General features: G+C 36.6%; 1 protein-coding gene across 3 annotated transcripts in view; it reads left to right on the plus strand.

Annotated features, from left to right (window-relative positions):
• Positions 1 to 11,002, plus strand: part of PLCL2 (phospholipase C like 2) — a 105,307-nt gene extending 94,305 nt beyond the window's left edge. For all 3 annotated transcript variants that reach the window (XM_088150757.1, XM_088150758.1, XM_088150759.1), the window contains exons 6-7: positions 4,905 to 5,014; positions 9,915 to 11,002. In XM_088150757.1, coding sequence (XP_088006883.1) covers positions 4,905 to 5,014; positions 9,915 to 10,085 — 281 coding nt within the window. In that variant the 3' untranslated portion in view covers positions 10,086 to 11,002. The remainder of the gene's footprint in view (positions 1 to 4,904; positions 5,015 to 9,914) is intronic.
• The last annotated feature ends 2,814 nt before the right edge of the window (positions 11,003 to 13,816 follow it).

A 13,816-nucleotide genomic window follows, 5' to 3' on the forward strand; every position in this document is an offset into this window, starting at 1 on the left:
TGCAGAGCTATTGTTCCACTACTTGGTGTCAGAAATATCTCACTTTGCCTAAGATAGGCTTTAGACCAAAATAGCAGCAGTTAATAGCTAAGAAATGAGGGAAGAAAAAGATATTTCTATCATGTACACATTGTATTCATTTATATCAATAAATCAGCAAGGGGAATTGATTGGGATTGCCTTTGTTCCATCACATTTGAATTGTTTCACAGGTTAGCAGTTAGGATAAGAGAAACATATGTTTAAAGAAAAAGAGTTCTAGACAGAGTAATAGACTTCTTTAAGATGTTATATTAAAATGAAAGCTGTATAAAAAAATCAATTATGTTGGAACTTCAGGTCAGATTATTGATTCGGAGTCTTCCTTTATACTTGCTGTAATTATAGTGTAACATTTTTCTTTTGTGGTACCAACCAGAAAGCAGACTTGGAAAGTTAAGTAGGCCATTCTTATTAACAGATTTTAGATTAATACTCTTTGTATGTAGTATGGGTAATTTTTGCCATTTTCTGTAAATTGCTACAGACTAATGTGCTTGAACCATTGAACCAAGTAGTAAAAATGTACTAGGATGTTAAATACTTCTACATATTGTTTTTTATCCTGGGCATCCTTCCCATTTTTAGTAAGCAGTTAGTTTTACATAATAAGCATGCCCAGGAGTTATGATAGAAAACACATTAAAATAACTAATGATTTGATTTTAGAAGTATTATGAGATCCTCTAGAAAGAGGATATGTGGATGAATCTTTGTAGTGATCTATCTCACCTTGCATATTCTCACCACAGGAATAGAAGGGGAACTCAGAGATAGTTGTAATCTCCCTCTAGTACAATAGCATTTGCAAGAAGTGCCCATAAGAACCACTTGAGTGTTTATTTTTAAAGGTAATTTCATATATACTATAATAAAGTGGTTCATCATTCTTCATTAGCAAACCATTAGCTAAATAACTGACTTGTGATTAAGCAATAAGATAAGTACTGATAAGGCTGTGATAAAATCTGGTGTGATTACTTTTACTTTCATCCAAGAATCCTGCAAATAGACGATGTTTCATAAGTCCTGACAGTTTCTTATACAGTAGGGCAAAAAAGTATTTAGTCAGCCACCAATTGTGCAAGTTCTCCCACTTAAAAAGATGAGAGAGGCCTGTAATTTTCATCATAGGTATACCTCAACTATGAGAGACAAAATGGGGGGAAAAATCCAGAAAATCACATTGTCTGATTTTTAAAGAATTTATTTGCAAATCATGGTGGAAAATAAGTATTTGGTCACCTACAAACAAGCAAGATGTCTGGCTCTCACAGACCTGTAACTACTTCTTTAAGAGGCTCCTCTGTCCTCCACTCATTACCTGTAGTAATGGCACCTGTTTGACCTTGTTATCAGTATAAAAGACACCTGTCCACAACCTCAGTCACACTTCAAACTCCACTATGGCCAAGACCAAAGAGCTGTCGAAGGACACCAGAAACAAAATTGTAGACCTGCACCTGGCTGGGAAGACTGAATCTGCAATAGGCAAGCAGCTTGGTGTGAAGAAATCAACTGTGGGAGCAATAATTAGAAAATGGAAGACATACAAGACCACTGATAATCTCCCTCGATCTGGGGCTCCATGCAAGATCTCACCCCGTGGGGTCAAAGTGATCACAAGAACGGTGAGCAAAAATCCCAGAACCACACGGGGGGACCTAGTGAATGACCTGCAGAGAGCTGGGACCAAAGTAACAAAGGCTACCATCAGTAACACACTATGCTGCCAGGGACTCAAATCCTGCAGTGCCAGATGTGTCCCCCTGCTTAAGCCAGTACATGTCCGGGCCCGTCTGAAGTTTGCTAGAGAGCATTTGGATGATCCAGAAGAGGATTGGGAGAATGTCATATGGTCAGATGAAACCAAAGTAGAACGTTTTGGTCTAAACTCAACTCGTCGTGTTTGGAGGAGAGAGAATGCTGAGTTGCATCCAAAGAACACCATACCTACTGTGAAGCATGGGGGTGGAAACATCATGCTTTGGGGCTGTTTTTCTTCAAAGGGACCAGGACGACTGATCCGTGTAAAGGAAAGAATGAATGGGGCCATGTATCGTGAGATTTTGAGTGAACACCTCCTTCCATCAGCACGGGCATTGAAGATGAAACGTGGCTGGGTCTTTCAGCATGACAATGATCCCAAACACACCGCCCGGGCAACGAAGGAGTGGCTTTGTAAGAAGCATTTCAAGGTCCTGGAGTGGCCTAGCCAGTCTCCAGATCTCAACCCCATGGAAAACTTTTGGAGGGAGTTGAAAGTCCGTGTTGCCCAGCGACAGCCCCAAAACATCACTGCTCTAGAGGAGATCTGCATGGAGGAATGGGCCAAAGTACCAGCAACAGTGTGTGAAAACCTTGTGAAGACTTACAGAAAACGTTTGACCTCTGTCATTGCCAACAAAGGATATATAACGAAGTATTGAGATGAACTTTTGATGTTGACCAAATACTTATTTTCCACCATGATTTGCAAATAAATTCTTTAAAAATCAGACAATGTGATTTTCTGGATTTTTTCCCCCATTTTGTCTCTCATAGTTGAGGTATACCTATGATGAAAATTACAGGCCTCTCTCATCTTTTTAAGTGGGAGAACTTGCACAATTGGTGGCTGACTAAATACTTTTTTGCCCCACTGTAGCTGTAGGGGAAATAAAATTGGGGCTAGTTATTTTTCCAGATAATTCAAAGATATTGTCCCAATGAATATAATGTGATAAATCCATGTACTGTATGATTGCAGCTCTAATTTTATTGGTTCTTTAATAATTGTGTCATACTGCATTTAATCTAACACAAAGTGGATTACATCTGATTGTATTTTATAGTAATTTCTGTGTTTTTGCTAGCAGTTGACACATGTCAATGAACAAGAAGCAAATGCCTGTACAAATCAATGCTATTTTTAATTTCCATATTTGAAGGATAAGTTATGCATATTAATGGTTCCTACACTTATTTTTGCCATCACTCAAAAGCCCCATTCAGTAGCCATGAGTAAATGACAGTTTTCTATAAAGGTTCTGGTCAACTATTTGCTGCCCCCCTTTCTGTGCATATAATAAAGGTTGTCCCTGAAAATCCATGTGACCTGCATGCATGTGCCCAGCTGCCTGTTTCTGAATGTACATGAAATTGGACAACAATGAGTAGCTTTTATAGAAAACACATTTTGCTGTGTATTAAAAATTATATTTAATTTGGTGGTATTGCTATTTTTAATCCAATATATGTTTTTAAATGCTAACTTTTTAGGTGAAAAAAAGGGAATAGACTCCTGAGGCTGAAATAGGATGATTTCAAGCTGTGTTTAACACATACTTTTCATTCACAAATTGTTCCGTGGTATTATAGTGAAAAACGGAGTCCTACTTTTTCTTCCCCCCTCTTAATGCTCCCAACTTACAGGATCTAAAAATATATGAATCAGCCATATACTCTACCTTTAAGACTTTTAAGATTTGCATCAATCATTCTCTTTAGCAATATAAGGAACATTAAGTGGCATCTCAAAACATAGTGAGATAAAAGCATATCATATTTTTCTTTTTCTCATAGGAAAATGGGGAGGGGGCAAGTTGGATGCATCTGTATTGTTTCTTTATTGCTGCTATATAATTGATATGTTTAGAATCCTGTCTCCATCATCCTAGCTTGCACAAATAAAATATTCATAGCCCATGCACAATTACTTTTCTTCAGTATGTATTAATCAATCCATCTACTTTGTTCTTAGAAGGGCAACTCAGGGGCCAAAGCATTGTTTGTATTGTCTCTGAGAGTGGAGAGTGACTATGATTTCAGAGACTAATTCAGTATTTGAAGCTGTCTTCCAGTCCTGGAGCCTCCAAGACTAGTACTTTCCAAGTTAGATAGAAGAATAGATGTGCTGAGGTTGGCTAAGAAGTTAACAGGGGCTGAGGCCTCCAGTTAAGCCATCTGGGACCATGCTATCTACCCATACATAGCCACTAATTTCAGTAGGAAGGAAGCAATGCCTTAAATGCATTTAAAGAGAAAATATTACTACTTCATTTTAAAAGTAGTCTGCCAGAGAGTGTCCTGCACAGAGCAATATACACCCTCCTCATTAGTGACCACAACCCATTCCAGCAAAATTTGTCATTAAGCAAAATGGTCGCTAAGCAAACATGTGGCACACAATGAGAGTGAGAGATGCTGTGAAGATCACTGGTTGCTGCTGTCTCATTCACATAAAGTTCTCTCTTATAGTATCCTGTGCCTCACTGTTTCCCCCCCTTTCTTTGCCCCCTCTCAGGGCAAAGAGATTGCTTAAACAAGCTGCCTCTTCCTGAGCTGCTTTTCTCTGCAGCAAAGTGCTTCCCTAAAAAGTGCTAACCCCAAGTTAATAAGCTCAGTTCTGTGACCTTGATTGATTAGAATCCTCCAGCCAGCTCACACTGCTGCCTGAAACTGACCAGAACTTAATCAGTTTCACACTGAAGACTTCTTGTCAGGCCAGGAAATTTGGTTGTAAATGCCTACATTGGTTGAAAAATGATTTTTTTATTATCATTGTATTTGCAAATGGTCACTAACCGAGGTAGTCGCTAACCAAGGCATGTCTGAATATGAATTCTTTTCCAGTGTTTCCGATTTCTGAGCTAAGAAAACATGTTGGGATCATCTGTATAACATTAAGAACAAATTAATTTTAATATGTTTACAAGAGCACAATTTTAGTTTTATTCTTATTTTTAATGTATTTTTCTAATTTTGATAAATCATTGGCTGATAGGAAATTAATAAGTGTGTTTCCTGGTTAATAGAAAAAAAAATCTTACAGCAAAAACATTAAAGATTGAACAAGAAGGTTTAAATGTTTTCTCCTTCCCCAGCCATGGAGTTCCATGAGAACTTACAAAATATAGGAGCAAAGGAAGGATTGAAAGAGAGAAAACTACAAAAAGCAGTGGAGAGTTTCACCTGGAATATTACAATTTTAAAGGTAACATTTGTTTACTCAAGTTTTTTCTATCACAAATTATTCCTTTTAATTTGTACTAAAAGAATAATCATTATGTCAAATATTCTACTGATAGATAATTGGATATTGTTTCAAGAAACAGAATAGGTATGGAAATTTACAAGAGTATTATAGCCTGGCTGTAAATATTAGTAGGTGCAGTCTGTATTGTAGCATCAATTGAATGCTTCTTGAATATATTTGAATATTTCTTGAAAATATTTTGAGAAAAGGTAAGAATTTAGGCAGAGGAAATGGTGAATCAGATGAGCATAAAGCAAGGTGATGGGAAGTACAGCAGCCTGTTAAGGTCATACATTCCCACAGGGAAGGGTGAGCAGCAACTCTCCTCATAGTCATGCAGAGACTTCCTGAAAGGTGGCTTGACCACAAATATAGAGTGACTGCAACAGGGAGCTCTTCATTATGGAAGCTTCTGTTTAGAAGCTTGGAATGATGAATACTAACTTTTCTGAGAAGTGATAGTAGTATTAAAGAGACTGTAGAGCAATCTACATTTAAAAAGAAGCAGCAGCAGCTGTATTAACATTAATGGAGTTAGGAAGAAAGAAATCAAGTATTTTGCCACTCTTGTTCAAAATTCATCAATAGAATTTAATGATTTAACCGCAGAAGTTAAAATATTAACAGATTTTCTGGTTTAGTAACAGAATATGCTTGCTTCACACTTCTCTCTGTGCTTAACTACAGGACATTTTTGTTCTAAGTTCTGGCTGAATATAAAATCATACTATAAACTAAGCTTTTTTTAAAAAAATTGAAGCATACGATTAAAATGCAGAACTGTTCCCATTTGTCATCTGCAGTGTTTTCCATTCAGCAAAAGGAAGAAGTGTGACAAAATTAGTGCAGCTGCTTCTCTGTATTTCACCATCTAATTCAATCCCTATATTTTTTATGAAACAAATAAAGATTCCATTTGTCTGCTGAACAAGTCATCTATGCATTGAATTGTGGAATCTATTTTAATGTTACAACATTTCATGCTATTTATCTCTCCCCCCATATAAACTTCTGAAAGCCTTATTTCAGTTAAAAAAAAATACCTTACCTCTTTCCAAGGTCATTCTGCCCCTAAGAGACTGGTTGCAGAGCTTTTAGGAATGTGTTAGTACATGTGATTTCCTTCCTCCATATTGGTTACATTGTTTGTAATGATAAACTAGGATTAATTGATTTTTAAGAACAGTGGCCTATTTTGATTAAGCTCTTGATATCTGGAATCTATCCATACTCACTATTTGCTTCCAATAATATGAGTAGCTCAGCTAAGCAGAAATTGAGAACTTCCTGCATAGTCCTAAGGCTGCTGCATGTTTTATAATTATTGCTCTTTGCTTCTGAAATATGACTGGTTTGAAAGTGACATTGTAGCATTCAATTTATGCTTTGGAGGGTTGTATAAAATATTCTGAGCTTGTAATGTTCTAAGCTCAAACATTGATGTTATAGCATTTTCTCCTGAGCTTGGGACAATAACGGGACATTGTTTTGAGCATTTTAACATTCGACAATTAGCTTCCTCTGCTGTTACATCCTTCAGGCCATTGAGATTTGGAAAGTGCATTGGTCAATAACCAATTATGTTTCGCTTGTTTGTTGAGTTTTGTAGGCAGATTTCCAAATGCAGAGAAGCTAGTAACTAGAGAAGTATATTTTTATAGTTGTGCTGTTCATAAGCTTTGTTCAAAATAATACGTTGCTATTAATTACTACTTGCTCAGTTATGTGATTTTGCAGTAGTCTGCAGAACATATGCTTAACTGTTGCTTCTATTGCTTGCTGTTGGAATTAAGAACATGGAAATCACCCCATGGTCACTTTCTCTATAGATTGACTGTTGGGAGCACTCTGCAGGAATCCTACCTATTTTTGTAACCTTAGGATGAAAATGAGGGAGCAAGGGGCACTGTTCCCTATAGTGGAACACTAACTTTTTGAATTTTGTTCTATCAAAACCTATAGGAATGTTTCTTTAAAACATTCTGAGTAGGACTGTTCTGTTTCAAGCATGGAACAAAACAAAATTGAACAAAACTTTATTTTGTATCTCTACTGGTTAATTTAACCCAGTCTTCACCATGCTGGTATCTTCCAGTTTTGTTGGGTCAACACAACTGGAAGGCATTCATCTGACAATTTAAGTTGTGGAGCAAAACAGGCCCAAAGAGGCTGTGTGGACCAGCACAGAATTTGTTCTCCTCATGTCATAATTATCCATAATTGTCAAATGTATGTAATTGCTTAGAGATGTGTATAATTGGTAAAATTATGGCTGTTGCATACCTGTGGTAGACTTTTTTAGACAATTTTACATTTTTATGAATCACTTGTATTACTATTATTCATTAGGTTACAACATTAGGAACAGGTATGTAGATCATAAATTCTACTGCTATATACTTATTCACTTAGTAGTGTTCTTAAACTCCGAATAATGTATTTAATATTTGCAATCTATTCATGATTATCGTTATGCTTTAGAGTTTTGATTTAAGTAGTTATACATTTTGTGAAAGCAGCTTCAAAATAATTTTTTGCAGAAAAAATTGACAAGCATAGACTTGTGTATGAAAAGTATTGTAAAATAGATTTAACATTATGAAAGCTGTTAATGTTGGTGTCTTCAGAAGAAAGAAGAAAATGCTTGGCTGATAATAGTGTGTGGTCTGTTCTAGAGTGTCTGTGAAAAGGTACATTTAGATTCATACTCTTAACTGATCTACAAGCCTTATTCATCCTGGCTGTATAGTACCTTTCATTGAGACAAAGCCATTTCTTAAATCAAGGACATTAAAATGTCTCCTTTACAGAGCTGCTTTACAAGAACTCTAATCTCAAGGAATTTGGTAAAGAAGAAGATTCATTATTGACAAACTGGGGCAGGGTAACACTTTTAAAATATTTCTGTCTGGTCCAGAAAGCAGTCTGTCCGTGGCCTGATTAGCATGACCAGGTTGCTACAACACAAGCAGAGGCCACTAACCATATCTACTCTTTCCAGCCCACCAAGAAGTCAACCTCAGGTCTTCTCCTATATGTCAAAAGTAGTGAGTTTTTTTACTCATGCTAGTTCAGTTTATGTGCTTCCTTTCCTCATAGGGAAGCCCCTTCGCTCCAAGTGGCTATTCTGTACTGAATCAGGAACACACACACAAACACACCCCTGCCCAGGTCTCTGCAGCCATTGTTGCTCTCTGCAGCCATTTTTCCTGGGCTGCTGCAACAATGAAATGCTGAATCTTTTTTTTTAAATATAGATCCATTAAGGATCTTCAAATCCAGTGTTATTGTCAATTGCAGCACTCTCCATCCTCTGTGTTAAATCCAGCATCTTTAAAGCTCACTGAGAGTTTGCTTCTTAGGTACATAAAAGAAGCTGAGAGGAACTTATAACATGCAGAATGACATATGTTTTTACAGTCCAGATTTTAGATGTGTCCTCATTTCAAGATATTTCTGAACCAGGGAAGTATTTGGTATATTATTGGCCAAGATGAATACTCTGCTGTGAATGTGAGCTAATAACTACGAATCACAAGATTGTGTCTCTTGTCCCATAGCACCCTAAAATGGGATGGTCAATTAATTGCTAGCTGCTTCTAAATTCCCCATTACTAACAAATAACTTGGTTTACTCGTAATAGAGGTGAGCAAGCCTCAGACAAAATATCAAAGTTTTTGTTCATTTCAATGGGTCTATAGTTAGATTGCAATCTGCTTTGCAGAATGAACTCAAAATGCAATTCACCAGGTTAATTTTAGCAAATGACAAACTCGATTTATGACAAGATTAACAAAGTAAAATAAATAAAATAAACTATGCATCATTGCTGAATTTTATGGAAACGATTCTAATAAAGTATATGATTCATCTATTCTTCTAGTATGTTTTATATTAACTTTCTTTGCTTTTATGGGGAAAAAAGCAGTTTTCTTTCAGCAGATTAAGGAATCTCATTAAAGCCAAAGTTCCATTGATAAATGTCTTACAGAGCAAACTAAAATTACCAAATGTTAAGTTTCCATGGTCCTGAATTCTCTGTTTTAATTTTCCAATTATGTGACCCAGGCAAAAGTAATTTTGCTTTCTTTAATTTCTATGAATATCATTTTATAAAAATATCACTGGCTTTCATTGTTCTTAAGAACTTCTGTGACTATGATCACATTATTTTAGCTGTGTTTGAGGCAGGTGTACATTTTCTACCTTCTCCTCCAACTCTGAAATTTTACATAACTTATCATTTGTAGCTGTGTTTAACCAGTCAGTCATCCCAGCCTTCCCATATATTTATTTTCTTAAAAGTGTGACACAAATACAGTTCTTGCTCAATTATGTATCAGATATGCAAGTTGAATTTTCCCAATATATGGGATTCTAGACTGAACAGTTGAGAATATTCAAAATCCTTCAGATGTGTGGTATGATTTGGTGAGTGCCTGTCCAGTGAGTGTCTTGTGTTTTTGAAAAGTGACTCTGGGCACGTTGGAATTCCCAGTTGTATGCACAGAGTTTGAGTTTCATCATTGAGAAAACAAGATGTACAATGTACGATCATTATAATTGCTGGATCACAAGCAATACTAAATTTCTCATGGTTTCCATGGGTTCTTGGATTCCACTCAAAATACAAAAACGTTTGCCTTTGCCAAGAGTTGTTTGGTGGGAAAGATTCTTGTCTTTTAAAAATATGTATTTGACCACTTGGATACAGAGCAGTCCAGCCCTATTATCTGCGTGTGCCTTAGCTGAAAGTGATCTGGTTTTCATCTTTGTGAACAGGGCTTATTGTACGATAAATCAAGGCTGAAAAGTGGACTCAATATTGATAGATGAAACTCCTTTTGTTCTTAACAGGGCCAGGCTGATCTTCTCAAGTATGCTAAAAATGAGGCATTGGAGAACCTAAAGCAAATCCACTATGCTGCTGTTTCATGTGGATTGAATAAACCAGGATCATCTGGAAATGTTGAGTCTTCGAAGCCCCGACGAAGCTTGGAAGCTATACCTGAAAAGGCAGCAGAATAAGATTGAGAATGAAAGAAAATTCTCATTACTTTGGAGTTTATAACTCTGTAACTGTTGTAGCTGCACAAGATATTTTGCTTTGCACTTACTAATTTTTTTTTGGGGGGGGGAAGAATACAAGAGTTTTAAAAGCACAACTGGAGAAGCTAATTACTGTATAGTACACTCTCTGAAAACTGTGAATGTATGTAGCAACTCTCTACATGAAGGCAGTTGAATTCTTTTCATGAAAATAGTATTACTGGCTGAAGCACCCTTTATATGTGTAAGAGATGTAAATGATTCAAGAACTGTGTGCAGAAAATACCATTGTTACTAAAAGAGAAACAAATTGGTTTTCTAAATTTGTTATAATGGCGAGGGAAGGAGCTTTTGTCATTGCTCAGAAAAGTGCCTTGATTTGTGGAAAAATCTAGGTGTGTTGTAATATATTTTCCTTGATTTAGGAGCAGTGCTGTAACAGTTTGGACAATTAACCCTATTGCTGCATATATGATTTGTAAAAATCAGATATGAAAATTATGGAAGTGTACACATTTTACTGAATTGTGTAAGTGAGGACATTTTACAGAATTGTGTGATTAAGAAACTTGGCAGTGTTCAGGTTGGAAAGTGCTACTGTTGTTTGGGGTTTCTTTTTGTTGTTGTTGAGCCATAAATAAAAGGGGGAATGTAAATACAAAGTGCTTACTCATGGCACAGTGCACTGAGGGAGAGCCATTGCATAGAAGAAACATGTGCAATTAATCTGCCATGAAATGCCTGAGTAAGGCACATACCTGTTTCCACCCAAGAACATCTGTAGATGTCTAAAGCTAATGTAAAAGTGACCAAATTGTAAACAAAATTTTGTAAATAGTTTTTTTTTTTCTATTTTGTGGATGTGAAGTATTCACATTAAAATGTTTTATGATACAGTTCCTGTATTAGTTGCCTAAACTGATTCTTGCTGGTTTCAGGCTTTAATAATGTTTTAACTTCTGGGTCCATCTATATATCTGTTAGATAGTTTTAACACATATTTATTGCTGTTATTTATTTTAAGAAGTTCATACTCACTATAATCTGAATTTACAAACCAAGATCTGCCTTCTGAAGTTTATGCTATAAACAATAACATGGGGTTGAAAATAATAAATTGAAATATAGTTGAAGCAAATTTAATTAACTTTTAGAGATTTAAATAGTTTTTACGTTTTTGTTAGGAATAGTGACACCTCTCCTTCCAAAGAAAGTATTATTCAAAAATTTTATAACATAATCTCCAGATCACTTTTTTCCTTCCAGCAAAGATTTTCAGTTATTTTAGATCCTGAAATATTTTATGTGAGGAAAACAGCTATGATGTTATAGACAATTTAGGAATACAGTAACAGGAATAAAGAGCTGTTGATCAAGTAGGAAAATAGCAGAGATCAGTACAAAGCCATGGTGTGTAGCATGGGGCTTTACATATGTGGTTCCTATCAAGCATGATATTCAACCGTGACTAACTCTGATGGGAATATCTTAAGGACCACAATTGGCTATGCCTGCTAAAAAGGATACTCTTTATTGATAACTGTACACCTTTACTATTAGTCCTTTGTTTCATACAAAGTGATGGTATCCCTAGGATGAAGAAAGGAATCATGCAAGCAGTCCATTAATTAGCATTAAAAGTCAAGTTCGGTTTCGTTGCATATCTAGTTGTATACATTCCTATCACAGTATCTGGACGCTGACTGCAGCCAAAGAATACACTGTTGGAAACTATAAAAAAGACTACTGACTCTAGAAGAGAGCGAGACACTTCCTAGTGCTAAAGCTGGTGAAGATGCAGCTGCTTTCTGTCCTCTAGATTATCTTCTGAAAGAATGTCCTTAGCTAAAGTTTTTATGTTTTACATGATGGAGATTTTGAAACATAACTCATGCAAAGTAATAAATCCATCAAAGATACGGTGGTGCAGAAAAAAAACCTTTTAACGGAATAAGTGAAACCCGTGAAGCTTTATACTCTTTTCTCCCAATTCTTTGTAGGCTGCTGTCAACTCCCTAATCTAATGACAGTACAAAATAGGAAGTTTAGGCTGTAATAAAGGGAGGTCCATTGAACTTGGTGGGACTTTTTTCTGAGACTGTATGCAAGTATGCATTTGTTCTGTGAAAGTCTTCCAACCACAAGAAGCCATGATTTGTATATTTAAGTGGAGCAGTGACTGGGTTTGGTCATCCGTTCTTTTTTTTAATTGACAGTATACAGTATTTCAAAACACAGATCCATTTCATTTATTCCTGGGACTTTTTAGGCTGCTTTGCTGTCCTGAACGATATGAAGATTACTGGTAGGTACCAGTGTAAAAGATTATTTTAGTGTAATTCAGAGTATCTAGGCCATTGACCAGCTGTTGTCTTCTATTTATGTGCTCCTCTGCCCTCTACAGCTCCATTTCAGCAGAAATAGGTTTCTCTCTTTCAGTATTGCTTTACTGCTAAAGCAATACACAATACTTGTTTCCAGCAAAGACAGCTCAACCAGTCTCCATAAGTGCAGGGGGCCAAAAGGGCAGAGATGGGGGAAAGATGGGTGGGGGGAGTTGAAGCACCCCTGCGGTTGTAAGTGCAGGTGGGCTGCCAAGCACCCAAATTTTGATCATGTGACTCCAGGGATGTTACAACAGCTGTAACTTCCAGGACTGGGCATAAGTACCATTTGTTTAGTGCCGCTGTAACTTCGAATGGTCGCTGAACAAATGGTTGTAACTCAAGGACTACTTGTAATTTGTCATTTAAGCATTACACTGTTTTGTTTGTAATGCGGTAATCTTTCAGATTCCTTTAATAATTATGACTGGTTCAAGCCAGTCTGGATAACATCAGTACCAAAAATCAACCTGTGTCTAAGCTGGTTTTGATTTCTTCAGGAACGGAAATTGCTTGGCTAAGAGTAAAGGATGTGAAGAACATAATGTAATCATTTCCTTTGGTGATGCAATTCCAATTGCAGGGCCTTTTGAATTACATGACATTTGTAGAACAGCAGATGAAGATCTGTTCTTGAGAATAACCATAAAAGATTTTGAGAGAGTTTTAGAATATTCTAAAAATATGCATTGTGGTAGCCCTTTCCTGTACTTTGTTCTGGAACCTTTTCTCATTGGCCCAAGCAACTAAGATACGTGTTGGTATTAAAAACAATTTTTAGAAGTTAACTGAAAATGGGAGTGAGGAATAGCTGCAACAACAAAGGAAGGGCAGACTATAACGACAGTAAAAATGGAAGAGGCAAGGCAAAACAGATTTCCCAAGAATGTTACTTTAAAAGCCACAGATCGGCAGCTAAATTATGCTCCAGATACACCCCTAAAAGGCATTTTAACCAAACTAATTCAACATCTGAGCATTCTCTACCTGCCACATTGTGTGATGAGAACCAAGCTCATACATTTTCTGCACAAGTCTCCAGCATTTTGCACTTAAGCAAACTTACAAGATTCCCCATGGATTTAATGGGAACAGAGATCTTTTGAAAAAGGTCCTGCTGAATTAGCTATGCAAGCACTTGTGGTCCTAGTTTTCTCAATATGGGATAAATAACCATGCCTCTCTGCTGGAAGCAAGTGGAATAGCACTTCCTCAGCTAGGATGTCATGTGAAAAGCAAGGCAGCTGGCATCATTCTTTTCAAAAAACTAGGGCTGCTGTGAAGTGTTCTCAAGCTGTTTTAGGCTCATTTCACTGACACCAGAGA

Source organism: Python bivittatus, unplaced genomic scaffold (assembly GCF_059951505.1).
Source record: "Python bivittatus isolate LINGU-HERP-01145 unplaced genomic scaffold, Pbiv_v1 ctg000610_np1212, whole genome shotgun sequence".
Classification (NCBI taxonomy): domain Eukaryota; kingdom Metazoa; phylum Chordata; class Lepidosauria; order Squamata; family Pythonidae; genus Python; species Python bivittatus.